Below are 21,594 nucleotides of genomic sequence, written 5' to 3' on the forward strand. Positions count from 1 at the left end.
TTGGCGTGCCTGAAGTGGAAGGAGTCGCGAAGAACCTGCCCCGCCATGGGGCTGCTTCCCTTTACTGTTACATAGTCTTTCTTTTTTTCTTTTCTCTTTTTTTCCCCCCACCCCCGTCTTAAAGAGACGATGGAGGCGCCTAAACAAAGCCCCCCAAACACCCGCTCCCGGCTCGCCGGCCGACATCGACGGGGGGGGGGGGGGGGGGCAGCATCGGCTCTCCGCGCATGGTGCAGCGCCTTTTGGACGAGGCACACGACATCTTGTCCTCGCAGGAAGAGGCCCAGCACCTAATTTCTGCAACCCTGCACCCCGTCAGCCCCTTAACGCTCGTCAGCGAGCCGCAGACACCGGGCACGGAGGGCGATGCCAGCTCACCGATGCCAGGCCTACCACAGCAGGCCACGGGCACAAGCCTGGTCACCACAATACTGGTGGAGGCAGGCCCACAGAGCAGCGTTCTCTTCCTCGAGGCCCAGGACGCTGCCACCACCGAAAGACGCCCGCCGGCCCTACCCCACATGGACGAGAGCACGCTTCTCTTCCGGAGAGCTGGGTCGCCCGCACCACGCCCTACACCAGGCGGCAACCGCCCTCACCACTCAACGCCACGAGTAGGACCGAGAGATGCTGCCACCGAGCACCCGCGATCCGAGACCAAGAGGGCGACAGCCCGCTCTGCACCGCTGTCCCACCAAGGCACCGCCGCCTCTGCCGTCACACTGGACGCAGTGGCATCCCCTGCCCGCGCCCAAGCCGCGTCAACAAGTGTCATCCCTGACGCGTTCGCGAGCCAGGATTGCGCGAGCCTCGCAGACTGGTCACCCTTGCCCAACCACCCCACTACTCCGACCGGCACGCAACTCCCCCACCGGTCAAGAGATGGCACCACCGGCGGCGGCCGAGCCAGCCAATCAAAGCCGTCACAGCCTCCCATGCGAGCGAATCGCACGCGGCGCCTGGCCTTTCACCCCTTCGAGGAAGCGCTCTCCGGGTCGCGTATTTTTGGCGCCTGGACACTAATGCGCCGCGAGAGAGAAAGCACTGAAGCGAGGAGGAGAGGACGCTGCCTGGTAGGCTGCGGGATTCTCGCGGTCGCCTGTTACATACAGTGAACAGCATCCCCTTTTCCCCCCTCCCGCCTTTCCTTTTCTCCACAATCCCGCCCATAAAGAAGTTTTGAGTCCGCCGCGGCTGCTTTGGACTTTTTTATTCGAGTAGCGTGTTCCATCCGTGAATTATGGCGGCATCATCGCTGCCGCTCGAATGCGAGTTGGACAGTGACAATTGCGTCGAGAACGTGAGTTGTTTTCGTGTGGCTCTGAACACCGACGGAGACGCGTACGAGCGGCTCACCAGCTACGGTGTAGCGACGAGAACCACGTGGATCGTTGACTGGGAAATTGCAAAGCCTAAAAGGTATGGGGAATTTTGCATTTTATTCACCCATGCACTTAATGTATTACTCGAAAGAGCGGTCGTCTATTCATAATTGTTTCGCAAATGTGGACTGTGACAGACTTCAATTTTCAGTTTTTTTGCTAGGCTGGGTTCACCGCATGACAGTAATGTAGTGCAGAGAATTACGCAATATTTACATTATTGTTACCAGTGTTTTTCTAATGTAAAATAGACTAAAGCGAAAAGATGAGCGTTATTCTGATAAGTGAAATCATTTGCATTTTTTTTAGAATTGCGGAATTGTGGACTGTGACAGATTCCAATTATCAGTTTTGTAAGGCTGGCTTCACCACACGGCAGCAATGTCTGACAGAGCACTGCGCAATATTTACATTATTGTTACTAGTGTCTCTCTAATGTAAAATATTCTTACGCAAAAATATGAGTGTCATTCTAAGAAAAATCATTTGCATCTGTTCTTTACTAGGATCACATTCCACAAGAAGTGGAAATTCCAGCACTTGAACAGGAATAAGATTACTGGCCAAACGGCCACCAACTGTCCAGCCTTTGTGGACATCAAAATAAAAAAACATGACTAGGGACACAAAGAAGCGGGACCCATTCCTGAAGAGGGCTACGCCGTTGTGTGCCATTGTGAAGGTCACGAATGACCATAATCATGCGCTAGACTGTGCTGATGCCTTACGTCTCCTGCGCACCACAGCTGACACTCGAGCTGTCTTCCATAGCTATTTTCATGATGGCCTCACACCAGCACAGGCCACAGCTATGCACCAGCAGAAGCTAGAAGCTGAAGATGACACCGCCGAGAAGCTTGCCAGTGGTGCCATGAATCCAAGCACAGGCACTGTTTATTACTGGTTCCGGCTGTGGCGGATCATCATTATGGCAGCGCAGTGGACCCTGTCAGCAAACTTTCAGAGAAAGCGTCATGCTATCTTGACAAGGGTAAGCTGCAATATATCTGAGCAGTGTAGTTTCTTTTTGAAATTCCTGCGACTTTTTGAAAGGACTGAACTGCAAAGGTTTTTTGGGTGTTTAACTGTTTGCATTTGCACATATTTGTGTGATTATTTTTATTTTTGTGGTCTAGGTATTTCATAAATATTTACCTTTTGCTTCACCAGAATTATCACCAAATGTTGTAGCACATCATGCTGCCAACAGGGGTAACCTCTCGTCTAGCAGTAGTTTTTCTTTCCTCTTAGAGGGACCACCTGAGGCTTTAGAGTATATTCATTCAAGCCACAGTGGCCCCCTTTTTGGTGAAAATAGAGCAGGATGAAAAGCCATACGCATGTCTAAATCAGCTTACAGCAACCTTCTCTGGTCTGCATTGCTAAAGCTGTGTGGTTTACCACAAAAATCCCATCCATGATGAATACTTCCTGCATTGTGAAACAGTGAGTATGCTACAGTGTCTACTTTTCATTATCTGTAATATCGAGATTTAATATCCATACATGCCAACATTACTCTGCCCAGTGATACATTTGCCTCACCCCAAGCCCGAAGCATAGCATTACAGACATGGGCATGCAGGTGCAACCTACTTGGACCCCATCGGCAGCATGTGGTTGTCTTTCCTTGTGTGTTCTGTCACGTTATGTTACGCAGTTATCCTACATCAAAAAAAAAGTTACGCTGTCACTAATTTCTTAATACAGTTTACAACATTAAAAGAATAACTAGAACAGTATTCCCCTATGCTTTCCTGGACTTTATTGATCGTTTCTTGTGTACATATTAATGAACCAATCATTTCCCTTCCCTTGCTTGCTAAAAAGCATAAAGAAGGTATCTAGTTTGGCACTCTTGATGCCATAAACAGGCATAAAAAGGTCCAACATGCGAAGTGCACGCTAGCAGAGGTACACTTGATAGTAGTAGTGCCATAGCTCGGTTGGTCGAGCACTATCTGCAACACGTGGAGGTCTTTGATTCAGATTCCATTGGAGGCATGTAGCTGCCTTTTCTCCTACGTTGTGTTGAATTATCTAACATCTAACAAATGATTCTGCTGCTCCTAATTTGATGAATAAGAACATGAAACTTATTTTTTGAAATTTCCGATTTGCTTTGACTGCCCTCAACATTTAAATGTATATCTTAACAAGCCCCTTATTTACCATTGCTTCTCTGCTTAATGCCGCTATAAGTAGGAGTCCTATATTGCCTTTTGCAGGGGCCGATGTGAGAACCACAAGGTCAGAGGATGGTGCCTGCTGGGCAGTTCTTGTGGTGACGCAGGTCATGAAAAGGACGCAAGGACAGAGTGCTGCTAAGGAAATAATATTTGTAGACTCTACAGCCTCATGTGATGAGTCACAAAGCAGTCTCACGGTGATACTTACAGCAACTGCAGTTGGTGCAATGCCTCTTGCTGTACTACTACATAGTTCTCAGAGCAGCGAGAGCTACAAAGCTGCATTTGGTCTGCTGAAGCTGAGCTACCCAACTTGCTTTGGTGGCACTCATGTAAGTAAAGAATAATACTCAGGACATTCATGAGCTAACAAACTATAATTACAGCAGTGGATATAAACAAGAGTGGCCCATCACATGCATTTTGTTTACGCCTTCTTCTGTTGTATTCACATAGGGGCATCTTTGGTAAAAGGGTGGGGGGCAGAATGACATTTGCATGCTTTTGTTCCCGGTGGCCACATGTTAAAGCTGTCATTTACCCATGCGCATAATTAATAGAATAATTCATAAAATAATCTTACTTCAGACGGCACAACAAAAGTTAAAGCATCAAGGTCATGTCCATGGCCCCTGCACCGTCCTGCACAAGAAGGGAAACTTCCTGGCCGCTTCAAGGGACGCGATAGCCGCGCAACTGGCGGAGCTCCCCGGGGTGACGGCAGTGCGAGTGAACAGACGACGCAACGTCTGCTCTGAAATCTATCCGGGGAGTTCCGGTGCGCGCCAAGGAGCTCGGCCCCAAAACATCCACGGGGCTCATCTTCGGCGTGGACAGGGGCCTATCCGAGGCTGATGTCCTGGCCGGCATCGAAAGCCGAGTTCCGGTGGGGGGTTGCTGGCGCAACCGTGATAACGTGGTCCTCCGCTTCGCGGGCCTGCGGCCCCCTGAAGAAATAACGCTGTTCAAACTGCGCCGCGGGGTCCGGCCGCGCCTTCCACGCCCGCTGCAGTGCACACAGTGCGGTACGCTTGGGCACGCAACAGCGGCCTGCACCGCCACACCTCGCTGCCTGTGCTGTGGGTCCGCACATAGCAGCAACGAGTGCAGCGCGGCCAGACCGCGCTGTGTGAACTGCGGGGGAACGAACGCACGGCGCTACCGAGCCCCGTTGCCCTCGCTAGCAGCACGAGCGGCGAGTTGCGGCAACCATCGCCAGCACTGTCACACACATCTCACGTGTTGAAGCCGGGCGTCTCGTCCGCGCCAGAGAGCTCTCGGCCCCAGGCCCCAAAAAGTCTGCGGCCGAAAAGACCACCCCTGCCGCGCTCGCCGCTCGAAACAACACGGCGCAAGCAAGCACAAGCGCCCCCCCACCCTGCCCCGATCGCGTATTTACGTTTGCAGGGTTATTTTTTTATGCTTTACTGGCTACACTAGTGTAGGCGGTGTAGCAAAAGACTACAAGTCCGTTCGATTCACCTACACTACCTACACGAGTTCTCTTCGTGCAGCACTTCGCCATTCGTTTCACGAGTGTAGCCTAGCGCCCTCTACACGACGCCGTTCTTTTCACACAAGTGTAGATGTCGTGTAGTCCTCGCTCAGAAAAATTCTGCACCCTCTCGACTGGCAGTGTAGATTGCGTGCAGCCAGTGCAGCAGCAGACGACAGCGGGAGGAATATGTCAGCTTCAAACGACGGCAGCGTGTTTGGCGTCGTCAACGGCGTAAACACATTATTGACGCCTATCGTTGGAGAAGACGGCCAACAACTGGGCTCAGAGAATGGATATATGTACGCTACACCAGGTAAGGCTTCGCTCGGTCAACAAAAGAGAAACACGTGCATGCGTTTCTTCATGCGCCGACGCCGTGCTTGCATGGTACTTGTTCTTTTTAGGCTTATTTTACTCATCTAGTTTCTTGCTTTTTTTTTCTCGTTCCTCGTAAATGAGCTCGGTACTAACCAAGTTCGTTGTTAGTTAGCTTGGCATGATTGCTATCCAGCGTTTTTAAATACGTTGGCTTTATCCAGCCGTGTGTGCGTCGCCACTTCTCCTTCGACATTTGACAGGTTTTATTCAAAGCTATGACCCAGATTTCAACTATCCTGCTTTATTTAGTGGTGGCTCCCAAAACATCAATATTTATTCTCTCGCACAGATGGCACAATCGTATCGGTGGTGTTGAGCGACGACACCGGTCACCAGGGTAACCACCCGGCTGATCGCCGAACGTCCACGCCGCCGCAGAGCAACGCGCCCCGAAGCAGCTCTCCTGAGCCTGAACGATGGTGCAGGAGCAGAACACTTTTTCTTATCGAGTGCTACGAACAGATGAAAGCGCTCATGGGAAAGAAGGGCGGCTTCCGGTAAGTTTTATTTCATTCCTACTGGTTCGAACGAATGCATGCTACCACGCTGAAGTTACGTTTGCAAACGTCTTTTCTTTTTCGAAGTGAGGGTACCGTAGCAAGGTAGTGTACTGTACTTGCGTCCAGGGTATAATAATTCAGAACAGCTTCATCTGGTAACTGATACACTGCATAATGTGCTGTCTGTTACATCTCATTTCGTTACATCGTGCAGCACGAAAAAAATGCTTTGGCAAGCCTTGGCGGACGCCATCAACGAAGAGTTTGGCTCCGAAATAAGTCCTCTCCAGGTCGAAAATAAATGGAAAACCCTGGAGAGGGCTTACAAAAGGACAAAGGAAAGGAATTCCTCGTCCGGCCACTCACGCGTGACGTTCGAATTTGAAGAGTAAGTGCACGTCACTGCTGTAATGGTCATTTACAAAAATATCAATTGTTATTTTGCCCATTTCAGAGAACTCGCTGGTGTTTTGGAGAAGCAACACCACATTACACCTACCATTTTATTAGCACCTGGTAGAGTGAGTGATAGAGCCGAGAAACTGCAGGTGAGGTCTCAGTAGTTGTGCAGCTCACACCTTCCAAAATAAGGCTCAAAATATTTCCATGTTCTAGCACACTCTCGGAAACAAGTACTGGCGAGCAGTCCACGAGCCATGATGTGGACCAAATAGCGTCACCTCACCAGGATCCGAGCCCACCGCACGTGACGGAGGAAGTCCCACCACAGCGAGGACAGTCTTTCCCGAAATCGGGAAAACGGACAAAAGAAAAAAATAACGTTGAAACGCTCATTCAGCTACTTGCAGAAGCAAAGAAGGACAGAGCTGAAAGGGCGGAAAAAAAACTGGCTCTTTTAGAACGCCTTGTTGCCGCCGTGGAGGGGCAGGCTCCCAAAAGCAGCGAATAAACTTAATTTCTTTCTCATAAATGTTTATTGTTTGCATTGTAGTCATAAGAAACCGCGCAGAGACCTAGCTGGCGAGAGGCACACACTAGCACTGAGTTTGAGCGATAGCATTTCGCATGCTTTCGCAGTTTCCAGCACTGTCAAAGATGAGGTCACCGTCTTCGCCATTATCGATCTCTTCTTGCTGGGGTAGGTGCTCTAGGTCTTCGAAGAAGTCCCTCTCTTCATTGCACATGTTGTGAAGCACACATGCCGCCATTACGATCAGGCAGCATTGCTTAATGCTTGCGGCGTCCACAAGATACAGCCTTCTAAAGCGTTGCTTAAGCAGTCCAAATGAATTTTCGATCGCGACTCTTTGTTGCGAGTGCACCTTATTGAACTTCTTCTTCCACGAAGGAAAACTTCGCCCATTGTCCCGGTACGGGGTCAAAAGCCAAGGTAGTAGCGGATATGCCGAATCACCAAGCAAGAATCCATTACTGCAATTCTGAGAACAGTCTTCAAAAATAGGACTTTCCCGAAGTACCCTAGCGTCATGGGCCGACCCTGGAAACCCAATGAACACATTATTGAACCTATTGCGATCGTCGCACACGCCCTGCAGTATGATCGACGGCCACTTTTTACGGTTGTAATATGATTGCGGCGACTCTGCGGGCCTGTTGATCTCGACGTGGCTGCCGTCCACGCAGCCGATTGTGTTGCGTGGTCCCTTGCCACCGGTTTTCGCCAAGAAGGCAGCCTTGATGCGCTCCTGCTGACGCTGGTCAGGCCAGGCGATCACGGATGCACTAATGATGTTCAAAAAGTCCAGCACTCTATTAACACAAGCACTCACCGACGAGACTGACATATCAAATCGGTCAGCCAGTGAATACATGCAAAGCCACCTAGACTAGACAAGGCCTGTTCACTCCTCCTCTCCACAGGGGCCTACGTCACACTAGTTGCCCGACCGGTCCGGCCGCGAACGACGGTGAGAGCGCACGTGGAACGCAGCACAGGCTCATAGAAACGCAGGCCTGTGGTTAGGTTAGGCAGCGAATGTGCTGACATTTCTTTTTTCCGACTTCTAGGTTTTCGAGCTGCAGTGCGTCATACCGTATTCTCCTGGCTTGTGCACGTTGAAATCATGATGTGGTGCTAAAGAAAAGCACATTTTGTAATCGCTGCAACATGGGCCGTTGCTGTGTGCCGGGGTGCCGCGGAAATTATGACGGTGGCCCAAATGTTAGAGTGTTTGGTTTTCCCAAAGATGAAGCTCACAGAAAAGCTTGGATGAGAGCAGTTCCTCGCAAGGATTTTACGCCAACCATACATTCCAAGGTAAGTAACTGAAATTTAACTTCTTTGGTAGCCTTAGCTTATGTACCATAAAACCCAACACAAAGCAAAAACCTTCCGTAACTTTAAAAGTTGTTGAAGAATACCTTCGAGAGAACCGGATGTAATTATAATTAAGCTTTCTCATGCAGGTATGCGAGCTCCATTTCCATGAGCAAGACTTCATCACCAAGCTCTCACATCATGACAAACAAGAAGAAGAACCATAGAGCTCAAGCGCGATCGGGTTCAACTTCAAAAGGGCGCAGTGCCTTCGGTGTTCCCCAATTGCCCATCATATCTTTCTTCTACACCTTCATGTCGCGAGTCCCCAGCAAGAAAGAGGGCACGTCGGGAAAATGACGCCATACAGGAAGCCATCAAGAATTCTTCAAAGGCAAGCGAGGAAGAAAAACGCAAAAATTCAGTGTCTTCGTTTGAAGAATTGCAAAGCAAGCTAGCCAACATCTGCGACACCAAGTTTTGGACAGTCACTGCAAACGAAGAGTCCGTCATGTTTCTTCGTGTAAAACCTGAGCCATCTCCATACGTGAAATGTGCTGTCAGAGTCCTTCCAGATCTGACAATATCTGTAACTATAGGCATGGTGAGGCTGCATTCACTAGCATGTGGCAGTGCAGTTCCAGACACAGTTTGCAACGCAACAGCCTTGTCTGCGCTGCTTGAAAATCTTGAAGATCAGCTGCGTAAAAGTGCCGAAAAATCAGGCGGCCAGAAACGTGATGTTTTTAGATTCCTGATATCCAAATTTATTCAAGACACTGAAGAAGGAACAGAAGATGTTGCGCTGTTAAAATTTGTGAATGAACAAATCAGCCTTTTCCTCACGAATAAGCGTGTTTACAGTTCAGAAATGTTAGTTTTTGCCAGCATTCTTCACTCCATTTCGCCCCATGCTTATCACTTTGCAAGATCTGCATCTAGCTTAATTTTGCCGCATCCATCAACTCTACGCCGTGTCTGTTCCAAATACCAAGGTGACCCCAGCGAGGAACAACAACAAGTAAATTTCCTTTCGTACATACGGGAACGAGCGAAGTTATTGAAGCCCCACGGAAAAACCGTAACACTAATGATCGACGAGGTACATCTTAAACCATTCTTTGACTTCAAGGCAGGAGCAATAGTTGGAGCATCAGCCCATTCGTCAGAGCCAGCAACAACCGCCCATGTCTTCATGACACAGACACTGCTTTCCTCGAACAAGGATGTCATACATATTCTGCCTGTGTGTAGAATGAATGCTGAAACCCTGCACCAGTACACAAGGAAGATAATAGTCGGCATTGAAGAAATGGGGCTAAAAAAAATAGCTGTCATAACGGACAACAACTCTCTGAACCGCAAAATGATGTCCCTATTTTCAAAAGAGCCCGAACTGAGCATTGTGTACCCTCACCCGGTAGACAACCAACGTCCGCTATTTTACATTGTGGATCCGGTACACTTACTGAAATGTATAAGAAATAATTGGATTAATCAAAAAAACCCTGCAACATGCTTCTATTTCCCAGAAATTGATTTGTCTGGTGTTATGCCTGACGGGCCCCCCCGAATGAAAGCGGCATCCTTCGAAGCTGTTAGGAAACTTTATTCATCAGAAAAAACAGCACTCGTGAAAGCTGCTTATGGGCTTAACGCGAAAGCTGTAAATCCAACAGTTATGGAGCGCCAGAACGTGAAACTGGTCCTAAATGTTATCAACTCTTTCGTCTCGAATGCTCTCCGAACTCGTGGATCAGTACTGAAGATCCCGCTTGCCGACTCAACCGCCTTATTCATAGACATTGTGCTGGCGTGGTGGAGAATAGTGAACGTGAAAACTCCTCACAAGGGTCGAAGAGTCAAGGACAGCCTGCAAGAACCGGTACAATCAGTCAATGATCAACAGCTGACCTTTCTCAGTGGAATCATAGACTGGCTTGACGCCTGGAAGTCAGTAACTATGTCCAGTGGGACACTCACCAGGGAAACCCACACTGCCCTTCGGCTGACCTGCTACTCTCTTGTGGAAGTGTGCCGATACTGTTTGGAGGAGCTGAAGTTCAAGTACGTTTTGCTTGGGAAATTCCAAACAGACGCTTTGGAAGACCGTTTCGGTAATTATCGCAGGTTGGCTGGCAGGAACTACCATATTTCGGTGCGTCAGTTGTATGAGTCGGAAAAAAAGCTGAGGCTACAAAAGCTTCTGACATTGCCAACTGAAGCGGCTTCAACAAGCACCAAAGAGGATGAACAAGCAATTGTGGACAGATAACTTTTCTGTTGTTATTACAGAGGACGACATTACTCGGTCAAAGTGTGACATGGACGTGATAGCGTACATAGCTGGCTATTGCGCACATGCTGCCCTTAAGAAACTGTCCTGTTCCTCGTGTGCCAGCGCAGTTGTTGTTGAGGACAGGATCCTGGAAGCTGAAGACATGAGCATGATCCTCCACCTTTCCAGAGGTGGACTCAAGTTTCCGCAGCCGTGTGTTGTTAACATGGTTCTTGTCTGCAAGCTCGTCGTTGAAAAGCTTTCAACAGGGGAAAATGAAGAGAGATTTTTGTTGAGCTGCAATCAACACTCCATTGTAGCTTCCTTAGTGTCTTCCCTGGTTCAAGAAGACTTTCCGGTCAGCGAGTGCGAAAACGGACATACAGGGAAATCACTTCTGCAGCTCATGGTAAAAGCCGCAGCCAACACAGTGCTGAGTAATTTTTGTAAATTAAAGAATGACGCCATTCAGGACAGCAGTCACAAGAAGGCAGCTGCCAGGAAACTAAAAAAATTAAAGAATTGAAATCTTTTATTGCAGAGCACTGTGACCAATAAAATGCCCATAAAGTATTCATGTTACTGTTTTCCATGACTTCGTTCATTTTGTTTATTTTGATGTCTAACACGCCATCCGCTTTTGAAAATGACAAAAAAAAAACGTACATTTCTTTAAAAAGCAACAGAATGCATGAGATGCAGCAGGTACTGCATCACATGCATTCTGCTTCATTCTACTGCTTTTCTGTCTAGGAAAAAAATATTTTGAAGTTAATATGAACTAAATGCGATGAACTGAAGAGCAGGAACTATAGCAGTCCAATGCTCTGCCACAAGTATTATCATGCAGCTATAAAAACGAAGCATTTAGCTGCAATGCGAAGTATATTGCAAGGGCTACGAAACAGCATAAATTATAAATTAACACGGAATATATTTAGCGAAATCATGCTCGCGGTTAAAAAGCTGTTGTTTAGTCACTAATTCATATTTGTTGACTCACTTCTAAAGCCATTGTACCTCGGATAGTAAAAAAGTGCGCTTAAAACTGCCGGCGAACCCCCGCAGTCGCGAGCGGAGGACGGACAACTAGCGTGACGTCACGGAGCAAGCGAACAGGCCTTGTCTAGTCTAGGTGGCTTTGATACATGCCATCAAGGAGGTTATACAGTCAAACCCGACTATATCGAACCCGTTTACATCGAATTACCCCGTATATCGAACAATTTATGAACATTGTATTGCTAAAATGAGAATATATAGCAAAAAATACTAATATATCGAACAAAAATAGCAGCCGCGCTTGATATATCGAACTTCAAGCCGCGCAAAACTGCTCCAGAAGTTGGCTTTCCCGCGTGGCGGCCGGGCGAGCTGCGCCAACATCCATCCACCCCCCCCCCCCCCCCCCCACTTGGCCAAAGTGGTTTAGCCCAACAGCGCTCGCACGGCGCTGCTATAAATAGAGTCCCAGCGCTGCTCTCGCTCCCTCAGACAGCCACCCAGCCACCCCTAGCAGAAGTGGTTCGACCGCGCACTCTGTTTACTCGCAGCCACGTGCGCCTGCATTCTGGTATGTGACTCGCGCGACTGCCATTGCGACTGCTTTGTTCCGTGTGCTTCGTTGCTTTGTGGGAGCGGTGAGCTCGTCCGCTTCGTGAAAGATGGCTGCTGTGAAGCGACAGAACCTAACCATATCTTCAAAGCTGGAGATCATCAGAAGAGTTGAGCGCGGAGAAAAGAAGTCGGATGTCGCCGCAGCATACAGCATCCCCAGAAGCACGCTGAGTACGATTTTGAAAAATAAGGCCGACATTAGGGCTAAGGCGGACAAGAGGCCTGCTGCTACCACCAGCGCTCGACGAGTACGGACGGCTGCATTTGAAGACGTAGAGGCTGCAGTGTATAAGTGGTTTGTTGACGTTAGGTCGCAAAACATCCCCGTTTCTGGCCCAATGATCGAACAGAAAGCAAAGGATTTCGCTTTCATGCTGAACAGACACGACTTCAGAGGCGGCTCAGGCTGGCTGCAGCGGTTTAAAGAGCGTCACGGCATTGTCGGCCGTGCTGTCACCGGTGAAAGCCGCGCTGTAGATCTCGGCAGCGTGCAAAAGTGGATTGATGAAAATTGGAACGACATTAAAACAAGGTACCATCCTCGTGATATATTCAACGCCGATGAGACTGCTTTATTCTGGCAAATGCTTCCGAACAGAACGCTGGCCTGTCGTGATGACAAGTCCCACGGCGGGAAGGTCAATAAAGCCAGAATATCCGTGTTGCTCGCCACCAACGTCGACGGGTCAACCAAGCTTCGACCGCTCGTAATAGGAAAGAGCAAATCACCGCGGTGCCTAAAGAACGCACTTTCTGTCCCGGTGTCTTACAGATCGAATGGGAAAGCTTGGATGACAAGCGAACTTTTTGGCAAGTGGCTCAAGTCCTGGGACGACGACCTGGTAAGCCAAGGCAGAAAGGTCTGCTTACTGGTTGATAACTGCTCTGCCCACCATTGCAACGTCAGCGTCAGCAACATCGAGCTTCGTTTTCTTCCGCCGAACACAACGTCGGTGCTGCAGCCTTTAGACCAAGGTGTCATTCGTGCACTGAAGGCAGGCTACAGAAAGCGACTTGTGCAGAGGCTTTTGCTAAACCTCCGCACTGGCCGGGAGCTGAAAATTGACCTCCTGGGAGCAATAACCATGCTGAATGAGTCATGGAACGACGTCAAACAAGAAACAATTCAGAACTGCTTCCGTCATTGTGGACTCTCTGCTTCCGGCGAGGCTGGCGCGAGCTCATCAAACAATCACCATGAACCCCTGGATAGCGGTGAACCGCTGGAGGAACTTGATGAGTTGTTTAGCCAGCTTGCCGAGTTCCCGGGTGCTGTTTGTGATGGGACTGCAGCAACAGACTTCGTCTCCGTCGACGACGATGTTCCGACAACCGGAGAGCTCGCTGACGAAGACATCATTGCCGACCTCACTAGGGATGCCGCCGGCGACAGTAACTGTCAGGATACGACGAGTTCGTACCCGCCATCGTGTTCCGACGCACTTAACGCGCTGAGCGTTGTTCGCCGTCACTGTGAGTCAATAGAAGGCTGTGGGCTCAGCTGTTCTCAGTCGCTCGATAACGTTGAGAAGTGCATGCTTAATAATGCTTTCAAAATCAAAAAGCAGAAGAAGATCAACGACTATTTCTCGCATTAATAGTCCCACCGTACATGTTTTTATCAAATAAAGAATGCTTTTTACTGAGGTGCGGTTTGTACATTGCCAAATTTGTTAAAAGTTGTATTTCGAATTACACGATATATCGAAGTGATTCCCGTTTTTTTACGAGTTCGATATATCCGGGTTTGACTGTATATTAAAACTTCTGGAGTGGAGGGGACGCTCGAAAAGTGAAGCCGGCGCTCACTGACGCGGCGCCATGTTGCCAGGGGCAGAAAACAGCCGGAACGCGTAGCGTCCGCCGTATAGCTTAGTGGCTCCGTGGTGTTTTGTTGCGGTTGTGCTAGTGCACTGTTTCTTCAACGGACAGCAAGCGACTGCATCGTCAATGGTGGGGTCGTGCGTCGCATTTGGATGTACGAATCGCGTCAAGGCGCCGGGAATAACGTTTCATTTGTAAGTATTTGCATAGCAGTGTACTAGGCTTGGTCGATCGCACCTGACTGCCCCCGACCATGCGCGAATACAACTGTGCAGATTACATAGCGCTTTTTAAGCACTTTATTTTGCCAGAATGGAGCGTATACCGAGCCATGTTATCATGCTTCCCTGTAATAGGTTTCCTAAAGATCCTGGTTTGCGTGGTGCGTGGGAGCGTGCGGTACGCCGGGATGGCTGGGCGCCGAAGGATGGTGACCGTCTTTGTTGAACGCATTTTGAGCGTCAGTGCTTCGACAGGACCGGGCAAACAACCAGACTGCGACCTGGCAGCGTTCCTAGCATCTTTCCGGCATTCCCACCGCATCTCCAAAAGCCTGTAAGTACAAACGCGGCCTCATGTAGTACGTTCGCGATGGTTAGTGGAGATGACTTGCTCTTAAGCTATTTTAAAAACGCGCTGGTACAGTATCAGCGTTTCTAAAGTTGTTGATGCTGGCTCTCCAGCACTGCATGACTACGTGAGTATCGCAATGCAAAGCGGGTCACGAGTAATTAGGAAAGAACGCAAATGCTCTCTTGTCTCTGTGTTTTCCTTTTTTCTTTTTTCTCAGTTTTGGTCTCTCGACAGTCGTATTTCATGTTCACTTTGCCATAACTTTACGGCACTATATGTAACAGGTGCTTGAAATACACAAGCTTTCACTGACTCATACGCTTTCCTTCTTACAGCGAAAGAGAAAGCGTGACCCCCCAAGTGTCGGACGGTGCCCGCGATAAGTCCCGAGATCAGCGAGGAGCCAGTGGAGCCCGAAGGACCTACAGACCAAGCTACAGATGAAGTGAGCTCACCAAGCAAGGATTGGTATCAGCAAAAAGCCAGAGATGCAGAGGGACAGGTCAACCAACTGAAAAAAAAAGGTCAAGACATTGCACCAGACAAAACGAAGACTAGCGGCGCGGTGCAATACTTCCCGCGAATTGGTCAAGGAGCTGAGAGAGATGAAGCTCTTGTCAGAGAGAGGCCTTGAGGTTTTTGAAGCCTTCTTTTCTCCTGACATGCAACAGCTCCTTGGCAGAGCCATCGACAAGACAAGCAACAAATATCCTCCTGAACTGCGCGCATTCGCATTAACGCTTCACTTTTACTCTCTTGCTGCATATGAATATGTAAGAGCTAAGTTTAATAATGCTTTGCCTGCTCAGCGCACGCTGCGCGAGTGGTACAAGGCAGTGAATGGTGAGCCTGGGTTCACATCTGAAGCGTTTGCGTTGTTAAAAAATGTGACGCAAGGCCGGGACGAGCCATTGTTTGCTGCTCTTATGATAGACGACATGTCCATCAAGAAACACGTCCAGCTGGTCGGCAACAAGGTAGTTGGCTACGTCGACCTTGGCACAGAACTGTCTGACGACAGCCTCCCAGAGGCAACCAATGCTTGCGTGTTTATGGCTGTTGCATTGAATATGAGGTTGAAAGTCCCTCTTGGCTATTTTCTCATTGAGTCCCTTTCTGGATCAGAAAGGGCAGACTTAGTGAAAGAGTGTCTGTCAAGAGTCGCATCAGCAGGAGTAGAAGTTGTTTCGCTGACATTTGATGGAGCCGCTTCAAACTTCACCATGGCAAGGTGCCTCGGCGCGGACCTCAGCTACCATTCATCTATGTTCAGCACCAGTTTCGAGCACCCAACAGAGCCTTCCAAGAAAGTTTTCATGATGCTTGATGCATGTCACATGATCAAACTGATCCGAAACTGCCTGGGGTCTGTGAGTCACCTCATTGATCTTGAAGGTTCAAATGTCAAATGGTGCTATATTGAAGCTTTGGAAGCATTGCAGCGCAAAGAGGGGCTCCACTTGGGGAACAAGCTCACGAGAGTTCATCTCTTGTGGGAAAAACAGAAGATGAAGGTTCGGCTTGCGGTTCAAACGCCGAGTTCATCGGTCGCTGACGCACTTGACTTTTGTGAGTCCACACTGAAATTGCCGCAATTTCGAGGTGCGCATGCCACAGCAAAATTCATACGGATCTTTGATCGCCTCTTTGACCTACTGAACTCAAGAAATCCCCTGGCACGCTCATATAAGGCTGCAATACGCAAGGGGAATGCAGCATCTTGGAAGTCATTTCTCCAGGAGGCTGAACAGTATATCAGGAACTTGAAAGATGCCAATGGAAGACTAATGACTGACGGACAGAAGAAAACTGGGTTTGTAGGCCTGCTCATTTGCATGCAGAGCGTTGCAGCTTTGTTTGAAGGACTTGTTTCGACAGGCAAGCTCAAATACCTCCTGACACACAAGATGTCTCAAGATCACTTAGAGACTTTTTTGGTTGTGTACGGGGAAGGGGTGGCTTCAACAACAACCCCACTGCCTGCCAGTTTAAAGCTGCATATAAGCGTCTTCTTGTTCAGACCGAAGTCAAGTCATCTAACGCAGGGAATTGCTCCCAAGATGTTGTTACTGTTTTCAGTCTGTCTGCTGCCACTGATATGGCCGAATCTCCAGTGGCAGTAACATCGCAGAGAAGGTCTGCAATATTGGAGCCTTTGGACGACGAGCACGATTATACTGACCGTGTGGACTTTCCCAAGTGCCTGTCAGCAGTAGCGAACTCTGTTGTTCCCTACATTGCAGGATTTGTAGCTGCAAAAGTTGCTGCTAGAACACAATGTGAGGACTGTGTGGCAGCGCTGCATTCCAATGAGCTGACCGGCCTCATTCGTGCAAAAAGCCGTGGTGGGCTTATAGCACCATCCAAGGACGTCTTGCAGATCTGCGAGGCTGCTGAAAAGGGACTCAGAGTGCTGCAAGTTCAATACAAAGATTTAAGGCTGCTGCATGCACAATGCGAACACCTTGTAGTGGAGATTCTGACCACAGTTATTGAGAGGGCCTGGTTTGCACAACTTGAAACTCATCTGTTGGACTGCGACCCATTAGATAACCATATTTACAACTTGTCCAAGAAAATTGCACAGCTCTATCTGAAGGTCAGAATTCGTCACATTGCCAAGGAGATGAACCGAGGAAATTGCGAAGAGAAGGTGCGCACTCTCTTGTCCAGACTGATTATCTTTAAGAATCAGTGACTCTTGTGTATATATGCATTACTCAATGCAGTATAGATATGCCAGGTTCAGATAGTCGGCATTGTTATTCTTTAGAGTGCTCTGTATGTGTCAGTTTTTGTTTCCGCAACTTGCTGCTTTTCATGTTTGCCTTTCTACCTTAATTTGCCATGGAACCCTGTAATAGAGTGAATAAACCTTGATTAAATGAAAGTAAAGCGCGGTTTTCTTGTTCATGTTTAAACAACCTTTGGGCTTAAATTGAAACACAGACTGCATACACAGCTTTATGGCACCATGAAGCACTTCTAATATTCATAAATTAAACTGCAGGGCCAAATGGTGTAAGTATTAGTGGTGATCTGGTCATGTGCGACAGATCTTAATCCAGGTAGCAACGACAGTATGCTCGACCATTGCAGTTGCTTTCGTTTCTTTCCGCATGTTTTAGATATTCGAGAACCCTACCATGTATTACAGAACTGTAAATTCTTAATTGTCCTTCCCATTCCCAGTAAAGAGTATGTTCGTCAGTTAACTTTCCGTCCAATCACTGCTAATGTTTCATTGCATGATTAGCTGAAACGACACGCTTTACGCGCTTTGTTGAGAAAATTATCAGCTTTCCAAGGCAACGACAGTTAACAGGAAAAATCGCCTACCGGAGCCTTTCAGGCAAATTCACGCGAAAATCGGGGAGAATATACAAGCGAATTTAGTGCCCTTAGAAGCAACATCCCTACCAGAAGGTGTTTCTCACTTATTCTTGCGGCTGAGGCGAAAAAAAATCGCAAAATTAGTCGTTCTCTGCTGGCGCGCATTTCACCACGGCCTGTTTCCGCCCCTGGCAAGATGGCCGCCGGTCGGTCTGGCTGGCTTCACCTGTTCCTGCATGCATGCATAGGGGGCCTCCACTCCAGAAGTTTTAATATAACCTCCTTGCATGCCATTCTGGTGCCCCAGGTAGCCTAGAGCGATAAGACAAGTCTTTTCGGCACTCACTTGCGGACGACCTCCGGTAGGGTGTGGAAAAAACTGCGACGCTTCGAAAGAACTTACAACAGTTTCAAAGGTGCTACGAGACAGGCGAAACAAACGCCTGAACTCAAAGTCATAATATCGCCCTACGACTTCTTCGCAGTAACGAGGCATGCGGTTCCTCTTCAGCCTCGCCAGCTTTGTCACTGCCACTGCAATAAGTTCCTCAAGTTCTTCTTCGTCACTGCTGTCGGAGTCTACAAGCTCCATAGCTGTTTGTATAACCGTTGACAGCAGGCCGCGGTCCATTTTCTTTTCCTTCGTAGCTCGGAGAACACAGCGCAAACAATAACACACGAGACAAGCGCGCACGTCGCAAACGATGCAGAAGGCTTGCACGACTTCTGCACTTTAGCATTCGTTTCTATTTGGCGCTAGTGTCGCGCTACGCCTGCACGTCTGAACTGGCGCTGCATGAGTGTAGCACTTGCACGGCACTTGCTGTGCACTGCACGAACTAGTGTAGATCGTGCAGGCTAAATCGAACGGACCTCATTTTTTTTTGCCAGTGTAGAAAAAGTGTAGCTCCGCCCACCTACACGAATGCATTTCAGTGTAGCATGAAAGCTACACATTAGGTCTCCTCGATTTGGCTACACTTTCTACACTAGTGTAGGCAGTGCTTCACTCGCGTACAAGATTTGTTAGTGTAGCCAGCGCCACCTGCACTTCGGCACTCGATTTGGCCAAGCGCTACACGAGTTCTTCTACACTTCTACACTACGAGTTCGGCGAGTGCACTTCGTGTAAAGCCATGGCCGTAGCAGACGTTTCCGCAGCCATGCTCGTCTTGATCGACGGCGTCGAGACACGGGTATACGCCGTGCTTGACGAGCATGGCACGCATATGAAAAACGACGGATTCCTTTATGAGACGGAACGTGAGTACTGATATTGGTTAAGCACGTGGGCTATGTCGCCGTTTGTGACGTGCTGCAAGTTATTTTATTTTCCTAGGCGGCCTTCGCATCAGTGTGCTACGTGTAGAGGAACCCATGCGCAACACACCTCCACCGACGGTACCGGCTGCCGTTGAGGACAGCAGTCGGGGCGCGCCGTCGCCTCTTTGGCAGACCACGCCGCCGCCAGTCTGTCAGCCCACGCCGTCGCCAGGGCCGTCATGTTATTCGCCGCCACCGTCCGGCGGCGGCGAACGCGATGCGTGGAACGAAAGAAAATCAAGATTTTTGATTACTAAATATAAAGAAGCCAAGGACAACATTGGCAGAAAGGGTGGCTTTAGGTAAGTCGCAGCATGTGAAATGCCATAATGACACGTGCTTATGCGTCAGATAGCGCATATGTCTGATTTCTGCAACGCATCATTGGCACACTTTGTGTCGTTAACCTTTCTGACTTTGTTGCTTAAGTTTAGAGCTCACAATGTTTTCTCAGCCGTAAGCTATGGCTCGGCGTACTGGCAATGGGTATGTTTACTGTCTACTTCCAGAAGCACATCATTCATTGTTCATTGTTATTAAAAGTTACACAAAAGCATACAGGTCCATGGTATAAGCTTGGAACGTGCTGTAACTGATGCTACATTCTATAAGCTTGGAACATGCTGTATCTGATGGTATCCTTATACAAAAACTTAACAGTAGGGTACTAGCGCTTGGAAAAATCTTGGTTTCTCAGGACAAAAAAGGCCATGTGGGAGAAGCTTACGGACCAAATCAACAGTGAATTTGGCTGCCACCTGACGCCACTGCAGGTGGAAAATAAATGGAAAACAATGGAGAGGGCATATAAGAAATCAAAAGCAAAAAATGGCCCGTCTGGACATTCGCGAGCAGCCTGCTTGTACGAACGGTATGGACAGCAGACATTTCAGTTGTTCAAGTAGCTATCCTCAGAAAATGATCTTTGACGTTTTTTTTTTTTACAGGGAACTCTCCGAGGTGCTAGAAAGAGAGCACCACATTACTCCTGTGGCATTGCTTGCACCAGGAAGAATAGTTGCGTAAGTTTACAATTAAACACTTCATTTTTTCTCGGATGAAATATTTTAATATTGTGCCATCTTATTATGTTCACATAATGTTAACTGGCATGTTTTAGTTGTGGCTCTAATTTGCTTTCGCATGCTTGCATGCATATGTCTCTGTCGTGGAGGCCTGTACAGAGAAATCACCTTGACTAATTAATGCTTAATATTCTACAATTCACATATATAAGACCTTCTTGGATCTGAAATTAAGTTTCCACTTCTTTTTGTAGTGACCTCTCTGGCTCTTAAATACGCTATGTGTGCTGCTCTGCTTGCAGGAATGGCGAGAAACCAAGCTACCCAACAGCAAATTTCTCTGCCACTCCTTTTGCATAGTTATAGCATGGAACGAACAATTTGTTATGTTGAAATTAATGAAACTTTGTTAATGAAAGTAATAGGGAAGAAGAGAACATGTTGCCCAACAATGGGCCTGCTGATGAAGAGGACGAGCCCCCTACGCCCTCCCGCAGCACCGAAGCAACGCCAGCTAGGCGACGTAGCCGGCAAGATAAAACAGCAATTGGCGGCCTCATAAAGGTGCTGCAAGAAGCGATGGCCGAGAAGAAGCAGCAGCATGAGGAGAAAATGCGTCTCCTGGAGCGCCTGGTGAAAGCCGTTGAGGCAAAAAATAAATGAACATCGAGTTCAAGTTTGCATTGCTCCTATGTGCATTCTTTTTCGGTCAGCACTGGTGCTGGGCTATTAGCTTCCTTCGGCTTTCACAATGTCCAGCATTTGCGTCACTTTCGCTGGGCTCTTCATTATTACCAACATCATCATGAGCAGGCAGGTCTGCAAGGTCTGCAATGAAGTCCCTCTCAGAATTACACATGTTATGAAGTACACACGCTCCCATGACTATACGACAACACTGCATGATTGTCTTTGCGTCGACAAGGTATAATCGTCTGAAACGTTGCTTCAGAAGCCCGAAGGTGTTCTCAATGGCAACTCTCTGTTGGCTGTGAAACTTGTTGAATCTTTTCTTCCATGCTGGAAAGCTTGAGCCATTGTCCTTGTATGGCGTCAAAAGCCAAGGCAGAAGGGGATACGCGGAATCTCCGAGTATATAAGATTCGCCGCATTTGGCCGCAGCTTCCTCAAAGAATGTGCTTTCCCGCAAAACTCTAGCATCGTGGGCTGAACCGGGGAATCCAATAAATACATCCAGAAACTTGTTTTGGTCGTTGCATACACCTTGAAGTATTATCGAAGGAAACTTCTTCCTATTCATATATGATGCAGTTGATTCCTCAGGCTTCAGAATTTCGACATGACAGCCATCGATACATCCGACGGTATTGCGGGGACCTTTCTCCCTGCTTTTCGACAGGAAGGCCGTTTTACTGCGGGCTATGTCGGCAGCGCTTGGCCAGCATATTACCTCTTCGCTGATTGAGTGCAGAAA

At 48.3% G+C, this 21,594-nt stretch overlaps 1 protein-coding gene and 2 pseudogenes across 2 annotated transcripts; all 3 read left to right on the forward strand.

The window, feature by feature from the left end:
• Positions 1-1,204: 1,204 nt before the first annotated feature.
• LOC144129593 (uncharacterized) lies at positions 1,205-5,948 on the forward strand (annotated as a pseudogene).
• Positions 5,949-14,896: 8,948 nt separating this feature from the next.
• Positions 14,897-18,127, forward strand: LOC144129594 (uncharacterized; annotated as a pseudogene).
• A 959-nt stretch (positions 18,128-19,086) lies between these two features.
• LOC144128063 (uncharacterized) lies at positions 19,087-20,555 on the forward strand. 2 transcript variants are annotated; one of them, XM_077661116.1, is made up of 4 exons: positions 19,087-19,436; positions 19,832-20,005; positions 20,082-20,156; positions 20,462-20,555. In XM_077661116.1, exons 1-4 carry the CDS (start codon positions 19,189-19,191, stop codon positions 20,517-20,519), a joined length of 555 nt encoding a protein of 184 aa, XP_077517242.1. In that variant the 5' UTR covers positions 19,087-19,188; the 3' UTR covers positions 20,520-20,555. The 2 variants fall into 2 exon arrangements, with proteins under 2 accessions (XP_077517242.1, XP_077517244.1); XM_077661118.1 differs by lacking the exon at positions 19,832-20,005.
• The last annotated feature ends 1,039 nt before the right edge of the window (positions 20,556-21,594 follow it).

The sequence above is a fragment of the Amblyomma americanum genome, chromosome 4 (genome assembly GCF_052857255.1).
Source record: "Amblyomma americanum isolate KBUSLIRL-KWMA chromosome 4, ASM5285725v1, whole genome shotgun sequence".
In the NCBI taxonomy this organism is placed as follows: Eukaryota; Metazoa; Arthropoda; class Arachnida; order Ixodida; family Ixodidae; genus Amblyomma; species Amblyomma americanum.